The following is a 19,749-nucleotide window of genomic DNA, read 5'->3' as shown; positions in this document are numbered from 1 at the left end:
ACAGTAATGTCACAGCATATAAAATCAATATCCACAAGTCAGTAGCCTTTGTATACACCAATAACAGTCAAGATGAGAGGCTAATTAAGGATACAACTCCCTTCACCATAGCTTCAAAGAAAATGAAATACCTAGGAATATACCTAACAAAAGAGGTGCAGAACCTCTGTAAAGAAAATTATGAAACCCTAAGAAAGGAAATAGCAGAGGATATTAACAAATGGAAGAACATACCATGCTCATGGCTGAGAATAATCAACATTGTTAAAATGTCTATACTTCCCAAAGCAATGTACCTATTCATTGCCATTCCTATTAAAATACCAACATCGTGGGCGGCGCCTGTGGCTCAGTCGGTAGGGCACCGGCCCCATATACCAAGGGTGGCGGGTTCAAACCCGGCCCTGGCCAAACTGCAACCAAAAAATAGCTGGGCGTTGTGGCGGGCGCCTGTAGTCCCAGCTACTCGGGAGGCTGAGGCAAGAGAATCGCTTAAGCCCAGGAGTTGGAGGTTGCTGTGAGCTGTGTGAGGCCATGGCACTCTACCGAGGGCCATACAGTGAGACTCTGTCTCTACAAAAAAAAAAAAATATATACCAACATCGTACTTTCAAGACTTGGAAAAAATGATTCTTCATTTTGTATGGAACCAGAAAAAAACCTGTATAGCTAAGGCAGTTCTTAGTAATAAAAACAAAGCCGGTGGGGCATCAGCATACATATTTTAGGCTGTACTACAAAGCTACAGTGGTCAAGACAGCATGGTACTGGCACAAAAAGAGACACAGACATTTGGAATAGAATAGAAAACCAGGAAACGAAACTAACATCTTATAACCACCTAATTTTCGATAAACCAAACAAGAACATACCTTGGGGGAAAGACTCCCTATTTAATAAATGATGCTGGGAGAACTGGATATCCACATGTAAAAGACTGAAACTGGACCCACGCATTTCTCCATTCACAAAAACTGATTCAAGATGGATAAAGGACTTAAATTTAAGGCATGAAACAATAAAAATCCTCAAAGAAAGCATAGGAAAAACACTGGAAGATATTGGCCTGCAGAAAGACTTCATGAAGAAGACTGCCATGGCAATTGCAACAACAAAAAAAATAAACAAAGGAGACTTCATTACACTGAAAAGCTAAGGAGACAACAACCAAAGCAAATCGACAACCTACACAATGGGAAAGAATATTTGTATATTTTCAATCAGACAAAAGCTTGATAACTAGAATCTATAGAAAACTCAAATTAATCCACATGAAAAAAGCCAACAATCCCATATATCAATGGGCAAGAGACACAAATAGAACCTTCTTTAAAGAAGACAGACAGATGGCTAACACATGAAAAAATGCTCATCATCCCTATTTATTAGAGAAATGCAAATCAAAAACATCCTGAGATACCATCTAACCCCAGCGACAAAGGCCCACATCACAAAATCTCAAATCTGCAGATGCTGGCGTGGATGTGGAGAGAAGGGAACACTTTTACACTGCTGGTGGGACTGAAAACTAATACAACCTTTTTGGAAGGAAATATAGAGAAACCTCAAAGAACTCAAGCTAGACCTCCCATTTGATCCTGCAATCCCATTACTGGGCATCTACCCAGAAGGAAAAAAATCCTTTTATTTTAAGGACACTTGCACTAGACTGTTTATCACAGCTCAAGTTACAATTGTCAAACTGTGGAAACAGCCTAAATGCCCACCAACCCAGGAATGGATTAACAAGCTGTGGTATATGTGTACCATGGAATACTATTCAGCCGTTAAAAAAATGGAGACTTTACAGCCTTTGTATTAACCTGGATGGAAGTGGAACACATTATTCTTAGTAACGCATCACAAGAATGGAGAAGCATGAATCCTATGTACTCAATTTTGATCTGAGGACAATTAATGACACGGTAGGGGTGTCGAAAGGACAGCAGAGAGGGAAGGGCGGGGTCTCGCTGTGTGATACATCTTTTGTGGGCAAGAGACAATTTTGAGAGGAACTTTACCTAACATATGTAATCAATGTAACCTGGTTTTTTATACCCTCAATGAATCTCCAACAATTAAAAAAAAAAAAAGTGAGTTAAGAAAGACTTAACCTAGTGTGTGGTAGGGGAGAGGGAGAGAATTATTCACAGAAAATTACAGTAATTACGTTTTTAAAATATGTAGTGAATATGTACATTATATGCAAAGCATATGCATCTGTTATATACTTTGTACTTTTTGTGTACAAAATTATATTTTGAATGTGGATACACTTTTTCCATATGACCTAAATAAATCAAACATTCTCTTCTTTAAAAAGTATATAAATAAATAAACAAACAAAAAAAGCAAAGCCAACTTGTGTGATAAATATTGAGGCAGGAGGAACAAAATTTTTCCTCAGGCATCAAAGAAGTGGTTTAATTACCAATAAACAGAAGAATAGGCCCAACTTTTGGCCAAAAGGTCTGCTTAAAAACAATAAGAGTAGACAGTTTGCCAGAGGCTACAAATCCTCAATGAACTTCTCCTTGTCCACTCACACACCTGCTATGTGCCAACCTCCTAGATCTTTCACTTTCCTGTGAACATTAGCTTAGAATCAAAATAAAAATATTACTCAGTAGGCCATCTCATCATTCCTCTGCTCCTTCCCAGGCTGCTCTGCAGAATGTTCACTCAAGATCCCCCTATGCCAGGGAGACGCTGTCCTTAGTCTGTAAGAGGCCCAGGCCCACATGAAGGTCACTCTGCACTATTTTGTGCTTTTACACATCACAATGCCAGTGGCTGTCTTGGCTCACAAGGTGGCCTCACCTCTGGGCTCCACTCAGTGGCACCAGCAGGGTGGAGGAGGAATGAGTGTGCTGAGGCCAAAGAACCCGTGGAGTCAGTCATCTCTGCAACGTGGTTACCCAAAGGCCCACAGTAAGAATTAAAGGCAGTTATAGTGGTTAACTGTATGTGTCAACCTGGCTGGGCCATGGTCAAACATTATTCTAGATGTTTCTATAAGGATATTTTTAAGATGAGATTAACATTTAAATCAGGAGACTTTGAGTAAAGCAGATTGCCCAGCATCGTGCCAGTGAGTAGGCTTCATCCGAGCAGTGGAAGCCCTCAAGAGGAAAAAGACGGACCTCCCGCAAGGGAGAGGAATCTGCTAGCAGACGGCCCTTGGACTTGACTGTAACTCTTCCCTGGGCCTCCAGCCTGCCAGGCTACCCTGCAGATTTTGGACTTGCCAATCTCCACAATCATATGAGCCATTTCCTCAAAGTAAATCAACAGAGAGAGACAGAACAGACAGAAACAGAGACAAGTTAGCTAGAGACAGAGAGTGAGGGCCAGGAAGAGGAGACATGCAGCCACACACCCCCCCACTGGTTCTGTTTCTCTGGGGAACCCTGACTAATACAACAGGTCACCAGACTTCAATCTCAGGTACAAAAACTTCCATGTCTTAAGAGCCGGAACAATACTGCTGACAAGCTACCCTACAAATACTTCAGTCATAGGAAAAGGCCCTGTGCATGAAAGCAAAAACAAAAAAACAATAATTTAAATAGTCAACAATAAGGTAAACCTTTTGCAAGTCATGGCATATTAATCTGATTGAATATCAACTACACTGGTCAGAGTTCGACAGAGAAAAAGAACCAGTGTACATGTAAATAGGGATATAGAGAGACACAGATGCAAATTTATAATGAGGAGCTGGTTCACAGGGTTAAGGAGGCTGAGAAGTCCCACAACATGCAATCTGCATGCTGGAGACCCAGGGCAGCCGAGAACCAGGAGAACAGAGTGTGCAAACCCTAGTGCAAAAGCAGGAAAAGACTGATGTCCCAGCTCAAGCTAGCAGACAGAGAAGGGACAGTTCCCTTCTTCCTCCAGTCTCTGTTCCACTTGGGCCCTCAGTGGATGGGGTGAGGCCCATCACATTGGGGAGGGCAATCTCCTAAGCCCACCAATTCAAATGGTAACTTTATCCAGAAACACCCCCAGAGACAATGCCAGAAATAATGTCTGATCTGGGCATCCTATGGTCTGATAAAGTTGACACATCACATCAACTGACATTCATAATTACATGGAAACATGAAAAGTATCTGATACTATAAGCTTTGGAGTACATTGCATCTGAACCTAAATCCCGGTTTTGCCCATTGCTTTCACAATCTTAATTCTGTCTGGAATCCTATTCTTCTATCTGTAAGATAGAGAGAATGCCCACTAACCTGACAGGGTTGCTTTAGGAATTACTGTAAGGGATACACAGTACCTTGCAGCACCCAGCATATCACAGATGCCCACATATCACTCTTGCTCAGGCTAGTCTCTTAACTCCTGGCCTCAAGTGATCCTCCAGCCTCAGCTCCCAAAGTGCTAGGATTTCAGGGGTGAGCCACCATCCCTGGCCCAGGCTGTCTTAACTCTAAGGCCCATGCTCTTTACTGTACTTTCAGCCTTCGTATGCATCAAGCCCCCTCCATGGGTATAAATCTACAGCAACTCCAGTGTTAAGGCATCAAGTGCAGCAAGTTAATGCTTGTCACACCTCTGCAGATAAATGCAAAAATTACCAGCCCACAACTTCTCCTAGACTAACCCTTAGTGCTGAGTTTCCCATGTTAGTGCCAAGTCAGAGATGGTAGGAAAACCAAGTCAACAAAAATGAAAGACCTATGTATAAAGCAAGAATTTCAAGGCACACATCCTGACTAACTTTGCAATAAGTACCTTCAAATATGTTCCCTTACCCTCTCTTACTCTCAGAAGAATAGCAAGCTAACACTCCTTCTTCCTAAACAAAGACCTGAAGAATAAATGATATACTGAACAAATATAAAACTTGCACTCTTAGTATATTTAGCATGATACTGTGGAAAGAGAAAATGGTTAACACGACACCCTTCATTCAAATCTGGAGGGAACTTACTTCTCAGGGGACTCTGAGTGGTCCACATGCTTCCTTCCCGATGAGCTCCCATACACATCATCTTCATTTTCATCTACATCTTCATCATCAATGCTTTTCACATCAAGCTTCTGGTACCCAAACTCCCCATTCAAAGACAGAGAATCAATTTTCCATGAGTTGCTACTCTGACTTCCATTGGAATTTGGCCCAAAGGGGCTCTCAAAGGCTGACATGATATTGACAGAGGAGCGGTCAGAGTTCTCCTCTGAGCTCTCCCCTGCTCCAGGTATCTTCTTAAAAATATCCCCAGAGTTCTGCTCATCTTCCTCATCATCAAATGAAATAATGTTGGTCACCTTCTTTTTCTTCTTCCGCTCCTTTTTACATTTGGCATCTGGACATAAAAAGATACGGTGTAAGAAAAAATAAGCGAAACAAAAGAATGATCAAGTCAACTCACCTCTAGGTTATGGGAAATACTAATCTGCTGAGAAATACACTGTAGGACTAAGTGAGATTTTTTTTTTTTAATCCTTGATAAAAATCAGTCTCCAGAAGACTGAGGAAAGTAGACATAGTCCTTTTCCTCTGATTTATATAAACATATCACGCATATGTTAAAATCTTTCCTTTTAAGCAGCCACTTTGATTCAAAAAATGCTACCATTACTAAAGCGATCTTCATTATTTCACTTTGGAAAACAGTTTCATGGCTGGTAGATGAAACCAGATGACAGCTGTAAGGAGTTGTAGCTAATTGTTTAATAGTGGAAAATTCCTCTCATCCCTGTATAATACCCCTTCCCTACAGGACCCTACTGCTCCTTCCATGCAGAGGTGGCATCTATCTCTGCAACCTCTTGAATGTGACTGGCTGCTTTTCCAAAAATAACATGGCAGAAATAACAGTGTATGAGTTCCGGAGCAGGGTGTCAGGAGGTCTCACAGCTCTGCCTTTGCCCTCTGGTACTGCTGCTACAAGGAAACCAGTCCAGCCTCCGGGGAGGGGGTGAGAGGCCACAGGGGGACCTGAGCTGTCCAAGTACCAACTCCAAAGGTGAATAGGGCCACCTTGGATCTACTAGCTCAGCCACCAGCTGAAGGCAGCCCCATGAGTGAGCCCAAGGGAAGCCAGGAGAATCACCCCGCCAACCCACAGAATCGTTAAAAAGAACCCCAGTGGGCCCAGGCGCAGTGGCTCACGCCTATAATGGTAGCACTCTGGGAGGCTGAGGTGGGTGGACTGCCTGAGGTCAGGAGTTCAAGACAGCCTGAGCAAGAGTGAGGCCTTGTCTCTTAAAAAAAAAAAAAAAAAAAACAGTTGCTGTGTCAGGCACCAGCTACTTGGGAGGCTGAGGCAAGAGTATGAGGTTGCTGTGAGCTGTGATGCCATGATACTCTACCAGGGGCAAAAAAGTGAGACTCTGTCTAAAAAAAAAAGAACCCTGGTGAGTTTACGCCACTATAATTTTTTGAGTCTTTTGTTACACAGGAAAGGCTTAACAAAACAGAAATCAAGAGTGCCTCAGTGACCAAGGCTGAAATGAGCCTGTTCGTTTACCCAACTTAATCACCAAATGTGCATGTGAAACACTTTGAGCCAATCCCCCCAAATCCAATCCACTTAAACCAAGGTGTGACATGGTGATACCTCACCAGGGTGTCCCACTGTGAGGTGATACAGAATTCCGAAAGTGGATAGGACTGATATTCCTTTGGGTATACAAATTTCAGTGTCTCTGTTACACAAAGCCCTCAAGAATCCTGCCTCCTACCTCACTCACATGGGGTCTCTGTTGGGGAAGGACAGGGCAAGACAAAGTCACTGTGCACCAAAGAATCCATGGGATTCTGAGTTTTCACCGCCATTAATTCCAAAGGGATGGCCATGATTACTGCGGTGTTGAGAACACTGGGACTATGTACTTAAACCCCATATTTCTGGTTTTACTGTATCAACATCGTATAAACTCCTTCCAAAGCCAACTTTCTCTGGCCTCTGAAAACCTGGAGTCAATGCTGATGAACTCCTCTCTTCCCTCAGGCCTTTCTCCAGTTGAAGGTCATCCCCCAACAGAGGCAGCCCATGGTAACATTCTCCATAGCACCACATGCTTGACTTTCATACCATTTATCCTAAGGATAATAAACTACTTACATAATGAGTCACTAACTGCCTACTCTCACCCACCCCAAAGGAGACTATGGGCTAAGTGCTGGCAATCTGTCACAGAACACAAAAGGGAGGGAGAGTAGGCAGGCGTTGTGGCAGGCGCCTGGAGGCTGAGGCAAGAGAATCGCTTAAGCCCAGGAGTTGGAGGTTGCTGTGAGCTGTGTGAGGCCATGGCACTCTACCGAGGGCCATAAAGTGAGACTCTGTCTCTACAAAAAAAAAAGGGAGGGAGAGAAGGAAAGAGGGAGAGAGGGAGGGAAAGAAGGAAGGAGGGAAGGAGAGAGGGAGAGAAGGAAAGAGGGAGGGAGGGAAGGAAGGAGGAAAGGGGGAGGAAAGGAGGGAGGGAGATCAAGGTCATCCAGCTTCCTTCTCACACTCTGATCTTCCGCTTGCTGCCTGTTCATTTTTCCACCCCCTGATCTTCACATCTAAATAAGACTGTCAGAGCCTTTTTGGAGTGAATGGGCGTAAGAAAAATAAACAAAAACGTGAACTGAAAATGCAAGTGCATCAGATTTCATTCCCCTTGGAACAACTTTCAGACAAGGTGTATCCACCTTAGCTGCACTCTGCTACCCTTTCAACAGCCCCTGAGTGCCCCATTGTTGCTCACCAGCACTGACGTTCTTGGACACGACGGGCAGAGGGTCAGTCTCCTGTTCAGGTTTGATGAGGATAGACACAGCAGAGGAGGCTGTGATCTCCCTGAGAAGGCTGCTCACTCCTTGTGTGGACTCCTTCAGCAAGGAGGTCATATTCTGTGTTGACTCCTTTAAGAGGTCCGAGACAGTGGGGACAAACTTACTCTGTCCATTTAAATCCTTGTTGTCAATGTTAATTGCAAAGAGTATGGAATTCAGACCTGTGCCAAAAAAGGGAAAAGTCTGGAGTGTTTGCTATTGGGCGGTCACACCTACAACACAAGAGACACGCTGCGGACAACACAGCACACGTGAGGACACACACTGACCGTGAACATTTATAAAAACCTTCCACAAAACTGGGGTCAGTAGACACCAGCTATCACGGGAGTGCAGTCTCTCCAGATTCTCTCCCTAACAGTCAGGAAGACAAACACAAACAAGTCCACCAGCAGCAGGTGAAGGCACAAGCTCTGAGGTCAGAAAATCTTGGCACTGCATTTACTAGCTATGAGACCTTGGTCAAGCAATTTCTAATCTCCCAGAGCTTCAGTTTCATTACCTGTAAGATGAAGACAAAATCATCTTCCTCAAAGAGTTGTAAGTACACAATCACTCACCAAAAACACTCAGACCAATAAGCCAGCAAACATGTGCATGGATATCGCCATCACCATCACTTTAGGCAAAATCTCACACTGGCATCTTACGGCCTACACAGGAAATCACGGTCAAACCCTGACTTTTTCTCATCAACAGATAAGACTAAACTAACCCCCAATATGTGGGACTTTGTATAGACTTTCAGGGGGAAAAAAGAGGCACAAAAGAAAGAAAGAAGTAAGGTCCCCCCTTCTGTCTGGTTGAATGAAAGTCAAATGGCAAACAATTTGACAACCCATCAAGTGACATCAATCCAGGACCTTCGTGATGACAAATCCCATCCATGACTCTTAATCACACACAGTTCTCTCACAGCCCCATAAAGGTGACTACTGAGCTATGACTCCACCTCCCAGATGAGGATGTAAAGCTTTCAAAGCTCACAGGTCTCCAGCCAGCAAAAGGTGGAGCCCAGTTTCAAAGGTACGCTTCTGTCCCCCAAATCCCCACTCACTGATGTTATACCTGCACAACCAAATACGTTCAACATCATGCTTTCTCTGCCAGATTATCAAATTCTAGATGAATGGACCCAAAATTTAATGCCAGGAGAGGAAGAACAGAGACAGATCCCTTGGGGTTGTACATCCACTCCAAGGCAGCCTCCTCTGCTCACCAAGCTTCACAGGGCCCATCACCTCTGGCCTTGGCCAAGCTTACCAGCTGCCATGGTAGGAAGCATGCTAGACCTTTCCTCATCCATCACAAAAGACCAGTCTTCATAAAAAGTGCTGCAAATTGAAAGAGAAAAGGAAAAAGTTCTTAATAGTGGTTCTCTGCATTGACTAACCAGATAGTTCCATTAGATGGGTCCCTGGAAGATCCATGCCTGTTCATCCCAGAAGGGACATGGTATGTCTGAGGTCTCTGCTGCTCTGAAGCTTCTGGTTATAACCAAAGGACTGAGCACAAACATCCCACCACTTCCTCACTGGTCTCCTGAGACCCCAAGATTTAGAGTACTAAAATAGACGTGCTATGCAAATGTATTTATGAGGCAGCGAAGTAGGGAAGGTCAGAGAGGTGACTTCCACTCAAGCAATGTCCCCAAGAGACAGGAAGGAAATCCAAAAGGGCCAAGAGTGCCCACCTGATTTGGCGAATACAAGAAGAGACAATATCAGAAAGAAATTACAGTGTTCCATGGCTCTGTCAACCAGGGCATTTACACAAACTACAGACCCAAACGCCCAAGTTATCCTGGAAAGGGCTGGGAGCCTAAAATGGCCCCATAAATATAAATGGCATTTGGGATCAGGGGCAGAGAAGCCAATTCAGCCTGTCCAAGGTCACCTGGCCAATAAACAGCACAGCAAGGGCTTAAAAGAAAGTCTCCTGAGTCTAACAGGCAAGCTCTTTATATGATTCCCTGTTAAGCAAGAGCAAACAAATATCCTCAGCGTCATACTTGCCCACCAGCTCATGGAATTCTAAATTAATGGACTCAGTCAGCGATGAGTGATCTGCTGTTTAGTTTTAGCTACTGAAGTGGCCAAATACAACCAACAGAAAGAAAGAAGAGACATATTTTCAATATACTTACTCAGAAAATGTTAATGGAAGCACAAACCACAGGTCCAAGCTAACATTTCATCTATATCTCTGATTTCTAAAAATTGTGATCTTTTAAAAAGTCTGAGCTAGTTTTTACGCATATAACTGAATATGGTTTCCCCACATCCAGTTAGGTAAGTGCCTAAGTATTCATGTAAGGTCAAATGTGATTCTTTTTGTTTTGAGACCGTGTCTCACTCTGTCGCTCAGGCTGCAGTAAAGTGGCTCATCATAGTTCACTGCAGCCATGGCCTCTCGGACGTAAGGGATCCTCCTTCCTCAGCCTCCCAGGTGGGTGAAACTATAGGCTCACACCATGATACCTGGCTTATTCTTTTATTTTTAGTAGAGATATGGGGGGGGAGGTCTCACTATGTTGCCCAGGCTGGTTTCAAACTGCTGGCCTCTAGTAATCCTCTCCTCTCCCCTCCCAAAGTGCTAAGATTACAGATATGAGCCACTCACCCCACCCAACTAACTTAATTTTGATAATGAGAACGTAATTCTGAACTACCTGCAAATGATCTACTGGAAAAAGCTTCACAAAAATTCATTTTAAGAAATATGAGTATGTCAGCAGAAACTCTGCAGACAAAAAAAAAAAGCAAGAAGAAACGTGAGCATGATCCCCTCTCCTAGAGCTGGCCAAGGCCGTGGTGGTGCAGACATCATCCACTCCCTGACTCCAATCCTGAGCGGCACACAGAGATACAACCAGGGTCAGTCCTGCTGGCTCCTCAGCACTCTCCTTTCAGACCCACAGAGGGTTACGACCACACAAGTGGACCAGGTGTCACCGGCACCACCAGTGGGAGAAGAACATCAAGGGTATTTCTAAGAAGTCTACAGTACAATCTCACAACACCTGAGAATCCACGGTCAGGTAAGAAATCAAGAGAAAAGCGTCACAGTACCAAATTAAACAGAATTTCACTACTAAGCATCTGGGCATTGCTGGTGTGGAAATTACTCAAGGAACCGGGGAAGGTCTGATCACTGTCTCTTTGTATCATCAGAAGACACAAAACAACAAGTCTAGTCCCCCATTCTCAGAGAGGATATAACAGCCAGAGCCAGAGCAGGAGAATCACAGACATCGTGAGTACAGGAAAATGGCAGGAAAGAAAATGCCGACATGTTTGCAGTTACCTCTGTTTAAACTGCGAGGGATTCAAGTTTTTACCCCAGCAGGCTCTACAATATTTCTTAGTGTTTTTAAAGGAAATGTGGCTGATTATGTTATCGATGGCTCATACTTGGTCACTGTGGAATAACTATACCTCCCCACCCCGCTAAGCCCAAGTGTGGCCCTGGGATGTGTACTGTGAACAGAAGACCTAAGAGCCAGTGCCTAGTTCAACGACACCTCCTTTCCTATCTGTGCAATCATGAAACCATATGTAGAGATGGAGCCTCCAGTCACCCGGATCCCTAAGCTGAGAATATCTCTGCTCACTCATGACAGACATGTAGCCCAAGGAAGAAATAAACTTGGTTGTCAAAAGCTACTGAGGATCTTATGATGTTCATTATTGGGGTAGAAACTCACCTGTGCTAACTGAGCATAAACGTCATGATCAAGGAAAAAGAAAAAAAGGGTGGCGCCTGTGGCTCAGTGAGTAGGGCGCCGGCCCCATATACCGAGGGTGGCGGGTTCAAACCCGGCCCCGGCCAAACTGCAACCAAAAAATAGCTGGGCATTGTGGCGGGCGCCTGTAGTCCCAGCTACTCGGGAGGCTGAGGCAAGAGAATCGCTTAAGCCCAGGAGTTGGAGGTTGCTGTGAGCTGTGTGAGGCCACGGCACTCTACCGAGGGCCATAAAGTGAGACTCTGTCTCTACAAAAAAAAAAAAAAAAAAAAAAAAACAGGCTGGGGCCAGGTGCGGTGGCTCACACCTATAATCCTAGCACTCTGGGAAGCCGAGGCAGGTGGACAGCCTAAGCTCAGAAGACCAGCCTGAGCAAGCGTGAGACCCTGCCGGTATAAAAATATATATATCTGGGCATTGTGGCGGGCACATGTAGTCCCAAGTACTCAGGAGGCTGAGGCAAGAAGATCACTTGAGCCCAAGAGTTTGAGGTTGCTGTGAGCTGTGACACCATAGTACTCAATCCCAGGGCAACTGAGTGACATTGTCTCAAAAAAGAAAAAAAAAACAGGCCAGGCGTGTCAGCTCATGCCTGCAATCCTAGCACTCTGAGAAGCTGAAGTGGTGGATCACTTGAGCTCAGAAGTTTGAGACCAGCCTGTGCAAAAGAGAGACCCCATCTCTACTAAAAAAAATTTAAAAACTAGCTGAGTATTGTGGTGTGTGCCTGTAGTCCCAGCTACTTGGGAGGCTGAGGCAAGAGAATCACTTAAGCCCAAGAGTTTGAGGTTGCTGTGAGCTGTGACCCCAGCACTCTAGCCTGGGTGACATACACTCTGTCTCAATCAATCAATAAGTAAATAAATAAATATTTTTCAGTCAGTTTCAGATGGACTGAATATATAAACCCCCAGATAGAAATTCCACAAAGTGAAGAGCAAGCTGTGTCTGAGACAAAAGCGCTCTCCACACCCAGGAGATAACCAATACCGATAGGAGTGCAGACTGTGCACAGGTGCCATGCTAGGCCCTTCCCAGGCATCTTTCACTTATTCTTCGCCTGTCCCAGGTGGAGGGCCCGTCCCTAGCACCCCTTCCTGAAGCCCCCAGCCTTCTCCCCACAGCCCCCAGCACTCCCCCCTCCCGGAGCCCCCAGCGCCGTACCTGAGCCTGCCCCGGTCGGCCAGCAGCGAGTGCAGGTAGCGCTCCAGCGAGTGCTCGTTGAGGGCGCAACGCAGCCAGGCGCGGCCCCGGCCGGCGTCCGAGGCGATGTGCCGCAGGGAGTAGAAGCGCTGCAGCTCGTGCCGGCTGAGGACCTCCTTCACATAGTACCAGAACACCGGCTCTGCGGGGAGAGGGCCACGGGGTCATTTAGAGTCGCAGTCCCTAGGCCACTGTTTATTTATTTATTTTTAATTTCAGCTTGCTTGTTCATTCTTCGTTTGAAGTACTCTTTTTTTTGTTCATTTTCTTCTTCCTCTGGCAATGCTCTTTCCCGTCGCCTGCCCAGTAGCTGGGATTACAGAGGCCCACCACAACGACCGGCTGTTTTTGATGTTGTTAGTATAGACAGGGTCTTACTCTGGCTCACTGCTGCTCATACTGGTCTCAAACCTCTGAGCTCAGGCAATCCACCCGCCTTGGCCTCCCACAGCGCTGGGACTACAGGCATGAGCCACCACGCCCGGCCGCCACTGTTTATTTAGAGTGTAATGGAGTGTTTCCCTAGCACAGAAAAGGCTGGAGATACAGAACAGCATATCAAAAATAAAAATGATCTAAAGCCTCCCATCCAGAAATGACCAATATTAACACTGGTAAGAATTTCCTTCTGGTTTTTTTTACTGCACTTTTCTTTTTTATACAAAATCAACGTTTATGGTAGGCTGGATTATGACCCTCAAAGATATCCACATCCTAATCTCTACCTCATAAAGACAAAGGGTCTTCACAACTACCATTAGTCAGGATCTGTAAATTAGGAGATCATCCTGGATAATCCCTGTGGGGCTGATGTGATCACAAGTATCCTTAGAGGAGGGAACCAGAGACAGATTTGGCACAGAAGACAAAAAGATAAGGTGAACAGGGAAGTAAAAATTGGAATGATACAGCCACAGCCAAAGGATGCTGGCAGCCCCCAGAAGCTGGAAGAGGCAATTAACAGGTTTTGCCCTGAAGCCTCCAAAAGTAGCCAGTCCCGGTGAGTCTGGGGAGATAAGACTCCAGACATCTCTGGCTGGTGGGATCTGCCTATAATCATCCCTTTGAGGATACAGAGAGTCAGCAAGGGACTTCTGGACCCCAAGAGGAGGACAAAAACAGTGGGAAACTGGCAAGTGGTTGCATGTGTTCGATTGACCTAATCACGCCGGCAACTGTAAGTACAAGCAGCAGTGAGACTGCAAACCGGAAAGGCCTTGCCTATGAACTCTTTCACTGTTTTCCGACTTGGCACTCAGTTGAACTGCCTTGGGGAGGGCTTGAGCAGAAGTGCGGAGAACTTTGGGCACTGTCTGGGGCCCCAGACGGAGCCACTAAGCTGGGCTGCAGGGAGCCATTGTGTGACAGAACAACCCTGGCAAGCTCCGCCCTCAGGGTCCCAAAGTAAGGATGGGGCAGGACCTAGTAACCTAGCGACTGAGCACCCTAAAGGTGGGGACTGAGCTGCCATACAGCCTTAACCCTTAGGAACAGAGTAAGACAGTTTTGGCACACTGGAGGCTCGGACTGTTGCCCTGGGTAGAGTGCAGTGGTGTTACAGCTCATAGCAACCTCAAATTCCTGGGCTTGGTGCTGCCCGGACCTCCATAAGATCCGTGCCATGACCCCACACTAACTGGGCCTCTGCATGCCCTGACCAGGAACTGCAGGAGCCGTGCAACCCTGCATCCTCCCTCCTGTGTCCTCCCAGCCTCCACACTGGCCCGCTCATCTGGCCAGGGATACTGGTAGCCACGGGCCATCTGGAGCCCTTCCTACCTCTATGCAGAGCCCTTCTCCTGGACAGAAACTCCTGGAGCGTTGGGCTCTCTGTGCCAAAGTCACTGGGTGCCAGGTACTCCCAGAACCATGCCCACCACCTCCCACCCTGTTGCTGGATCCGGGTGTGTCACACGCCAGAGCTGCTTCCACAACCAGAACTCCCTAGCTGGAGCAGCCCGAGAGGAACTATACAAGGTCACTCCCTACAAAGATCAAGCAACAATAGAGTGATCCCACTGGTATCTAATCTTGGAGAAACACCTCCCCAACTCTGAGGACGGCCAGAGGCAATGGTGAAAAACAATCATGAGGTGAAATCAACAGAAAAACTCTGGCAATATGAATAATCAGAGTAGATCAACTCCCCCAAGGATCAATGGGGCAGACACAGCACAAGATCCCATGCACAAACAAATAGCTGAGATGTCAGAAATTGAATTCAGAATCTGGATAGCAAAAAAGATTGAATTAGAACTCCAAGCAGTAACCCAAAAGATATCTCAAGAATTCAACAAATTCAAAGACCAAATGACCAAAGATTTTGACACACTGAGACAAGAAGTTGCAGCCCTCAAAGATCTGAGAAACACAGTAGAATCCCTCAGTAACAGAATGGAGCAAGCAGAAGAAAGGATTTCTGACATTGAAGACAAAGTTTTTTCGAACGCTCCCAAACTCTCAAAGAGGATGATAAATGTAGGGCAAAAACAGATCACTTTCTCAGAGAGCTCTGGGATAATTCAAAGAAAATCAATATTTGTCTTATAGGGATCCCCGAAAGCAACAAAGTGACTTCACAAGGCACAGAGTCTCTTCTCCATGAGATTATGAAGGAGAACTTTCCAGACATGCCAAGAGATTCTGAAATTCAGCAGACAGTTTCAGAACTCCAGCACTACTCAACCCGAATAAGACATCCCCCAGAAACATCATAATCAATTTCACTAAAGTTAATATGAAGGAGAAAATTCTGACAGCTGCCAGATGAAAGAAAACCATTACCTACAAGGGGAAGAATATTAGAATAACTGCAGATCTCTCTGCTGAAACCATTCAGGCTAGAAGAAGATGGTCATTGACTTTTAATCTCCTAAAACAAAATAACTTTCAACCCAGGATCCTATACCTAGCTAAAGTGAGTTTCATCTATGATGGAGAAATTAAATACTTCAATGACATTCACATGTTAAAGAAATTTGCCATAAAAAAAAAAAAAAACTTTGGGAGGCGCCTGTGGCTCAGTCGGTAAGGCGCCGGCCCCATATACCGAGGGTGGAGGGTTCAAACCCGGCCCCAGCCAAACTGCAACCAAAAAATAGCCGGGCGTTGTGGCGGGCACCTGTAGTCCCAGCTACTTGGAAGGCTGAGGCAAGAGAATCGCTTAAGCCCAGGAGTTGGAGGTTGCTGTGAGCTATGTGAGGCCACGGCACTCTACCGAGGGCCATAAAGTGAGACTCTGTCTCAACAAAAAAAAAAAAAAAAAAAAAAGAAATTTGCCATAACTAAACCAGCTCTCCAGGATATTCTCAGACCTATCCTCCATAAAGACCAGCGTAATCCTCCACCACAAAAGTAAACTCACCCAGAAAATCTTGATCAAATTCCAACTTCCACAGTCGCAAAAGGATTAATAATGTCCACTGGACTCTCGAAAGGCTTATCAATATTCTCAATTAATGTGAATGGTTTAAATTGTCCTCTAAAGAGGCACAGGTTGGCTGACTGGATACAAAAACTCAAGCCAGATATCTGCTGCATACAAGAATCACATCTTACATTAAAAGACAAATATAGACTCAAGGTGAAGGGATGGTCATCTATATTCCAGGCAAATGGAAAGCAGAAAAAAGCGGGCGTTGCAATCCTGTTCGCAAACGCAATAGGCTTTAAGCCAAGCAAAATCATTAAGGATAAGGATGGACCACTTCATATTTGTTAAAGGTAATACTCAATATGATGAGATCTCTATTATTAATATTTATGCACCCAACCACAGTGTACCTTAATTTATAAGAGAAACTCTAACAGACATGAACAACTTGATTTCCTCCACTTCCATAGTAGTTGGAGATTTTAACACCCCTTTAGCAGTGTTGGATAGATCCTCCAAAAAGAAGCTAAGCAAAGAAATTTTGGATTTAAACTCAACCATTCAACATCTGGACTTAACAGACATCTATAGAACATTTCATCCTAACAAAACTGAATACACATTCTTCTCATCAGCCCACGGAACATACTCCAAAATTGACCACATCCTAGGTCACAAATCTAACCTCAGCAAATTTAGAAAAATAGAGATTATTCCTTGCATCTTCTCAGACCATCATGGAATAAAAGTTGAACTCAATAACAACAGGAACCTGCATACCCATACAAAAACATGGAAGCTAAACAACCTTACGCTGAAGGATAGATGGGTTATAGACGAAATTAAGAAGGAAATCACCAAATTTTTGGAACAAAACAACAATCAAGATACGAATTACCAGAACCTCTGGGATACTGCAAAGGCAGTGCTAAGAGGGAAATTTATAGCACTGCAAGCCTTCCTCAAGAAAACGGAAAGTGAGGAAGTTAATAACTTAATAGGACATCTCAAGCAACTGGAGAAGGAAGAACACTCCAACCCCAAACCCAGCAGAAGAAAAGAAATAACCAAAATCAGAGCAGAACTAAATGAAATTGAAAACAAAAGAATTATACAACAGATCAATAAATCGAAAAGTTGTTTTTTTGAAAAGATGAATAAAATGGATAAACCTTTGGCCAACCTAACCAGGAAAAAAAGAGTAAATCTCTAATTTCATCAATCAGAATTGGTAACGATGAAATAACAACAGACCCCTCAGAAATTAAAAGAATCCTTAATGAACACTACAAGAAAGTCTACTCTCAGAAATATGAAAATCTGAAAGAAATCGACCAATACCTGGAAGTACACCACCTACCAAGACTTAGCCAGAATGAAGTGGAAATGTTGAACAGGCCTGTATCAAGTTCTGAAATAGCATCAACTATACAAAATCTCCCTAAAAAGAAAAGCCCAGGACCAGATGGCTTTATGTCAGAATTCTACCAAACATTTAAAGAAGAACTAGTACCTATACTACTAAACCTCTTCCAAAATATAGAAAAGGAAGGAATATTACCCAACACATTCTACGAAGCAAACATCACCTTGATCGCCAACCAGGGAAAGACCCAACAAGAAAAGAAAATTATAGACCAATATCACTAATGAATATTGATGCTAAAATACTCAATAAGATCCTAACAAACAGAATCCAACAACACATCAAAAAAATTATACACCACCAAGTGGGATTTATCCCAGGGTCTCAAGGCTGGTTCAATATACGTAAATCTATAAATGTAATTCAACACATAAACAAACTAAAAAATAAGGACCATATGATTCTTTCAATTGATGCAGAAAAAGCTTTTGATAATATCCGGCATCCCTTCATGATCAGAGCACTTAAGAAAATTGGTATAGAAGGGACATTTCTTAAACTAATAGAGGCCATCTACAGCAAACCCACAGCCAATATCGTATTGAATGGAGTTAAATTGAAATCATTTCCACTTAGATCAGGAACCAGGCAAGGTTGCCCATTGTCTCCATTGCTCATTAACATTGTAATGGAATTTTTAGCCATTGCAATTAGGGAAGAAAAGGCGATCGAGGGTATCCACATAGGGTCAGAAGAGATCAAACTTTCACTCTTCGTAGATCATAATGATCGTATATCTGGAAAACACTAGGGATTCTACTACAAAACTTTTAGAAGTGATCAAGGAATACAGCAATGTCTCAGGCTACAAAATCAACACCCATAAATCTGTAGCCTTTATATATACCAACAATAACCAAGCTGAAAAAACAGTCAAGGACTCTATTCCTTTCACAGTAGTGCCAAAGAAGATGAAATACTTGGGAGTATACCTAACAAAGGATGTGAAAGATCTCTACAAAGAGAACTATGAAACCTTAAGAAATAGCTGAAGATGGTAACAGATGGAAAAACATACTATGCTCATGGCTGGGAAGAATCAACATTGTTAAAATGTCCATACTACCCAAAGCAATATATAATTTTAATGCAATTCCTATTTAAGCTCCATTGTCATATTTTAAAGATCTTGAAAAAATAATACTTCATTTTATATGCAATCATAAAAAACCTCAAATAGCCAAAACATTACTCAGCAATAAAAACAAAGCAGGAGGAATCACGCTACCAGACCTGAGACTGTACTATAAATCGATAGTGATCAAAACAGCATAGGGTGGTGTCTGTGGCTCAAAGGAATAGGGCACCGGCCGCATATGCCAGAGGTGGTGGGTTCAAACCCACCCCCAGCCAAAAAAAACTGCAAATAAATAAATAAATAAACAGCATGGTACTGGCACAAAAACAGAGAAATAGATGTCTGGAACAGAATAGAGAACCAAGAGATGAATCCAGCTACTTACTGTTATTTGATCTTTGACAAGCCAATTAAAAACATTCAGTGGGGAAAAGATTCCCTATTTAACAAATGGTGCTGGGTAAACTGGCTGGCAACCCGTAGAATATTGAAACTGAACCCACACCTTTCACCATTAACTAAGATAGACTCTCACTGGATAAAAGATCTAAATTTAAGACACAAAACTATAAAAATACTTGAAGAAAGTACAGGGAAAACTCTTGAAGAATCGGCCTGGGTGAATATTTTATGAGGAGGACTCCCCATGCAATTGAAGCAGTATCAAAAATACACTACTGGGACCAAACTAAAAAGCTTCTGCACAGCCAAGAACATGGTAAGTAAAGCAAATAGACAGCCCTCAGAATGGCAGAAAATATTTGCAGGTTATACCTCTAATAAAGGTCTAATAACAAGAATCCACAGAGAACTCAAACGTATTAGCAAGAAAAGAACACATGATCCCATCTCAGGGTGGGAAAGGGACTTGAAGAGAAACTTCTCTAAAGAAGACAGACGCACGATCTACAAACACATGAAAAAAAGCTCATCATCCTTAATCATCAGAGAAATGCAAATCAAAACTACTTTGAGATACCACCTAACCCCAGTAATACTAGCCCACATAACAAAATCCCAAAACCAGAGATGTTGGCGTGGATGTGGAGAAAAGGGCACACTTCTACACTGCTGGTGGGAATGCACACTAATACGTTCCTTCTGGAAGGATGTTTGGAGAATA

General features: G+C 43.8%; 1 protein-coding gene across 3 annotated transcripts in view; it reads right to left on the bottom strand.

The window, feature by feature from the left end:
• The window catches only part of SNX29 (sorting nexin 29), a 640,705-nt gene that overhangs the window by 524,365 nt on the left and 96,591 nt on the right, over positions 1-19,749 (bottom strand). For all 3 annotated transcript variants that reach the window (XM_053556354.1, XM_053556355.1, XM_053556356.1), the window contains exons 5-8: positions 12,711-12,891; positions 9,065-9,135; positions 7,714-7,962; positions 4,946-5,321 (exon numbers count right to left, since the gene is read on the bottom strand). In XM_053556354.1, coding sequence (XP_053412329.1) covers positions 4,946-5,321; positions 7,714-7,962; positions 9,065-9,135; positions 12,711-12,891 — 877 coding nt within the window. The remainder of the gene's footprint in view (positions 1-4,945; positions 5,322-7,713; positions 7,963-9,064; positions 9,136-12,710; positions 12,892-19,749) is intronic.

This window comes from Nycticebus coucang, chromosome 12, assembly GCF_027406575.1.
Source record: "Nycticebus coucang isolate mNycCou1 chromosome 12, mNycCou1.pri, whole genome shotgun sequence".
NCBI lineage: Eukaryota > Metazoa > Chordata > Mammalia > Primates > Lorisidae > Nycticebus > Nycticebus coucang.
The sequence above is the reverse complement of the archived record's forward strand: the minus strand, read 5'-3'. Positions and strand labels throughout refer to the sequence as shown.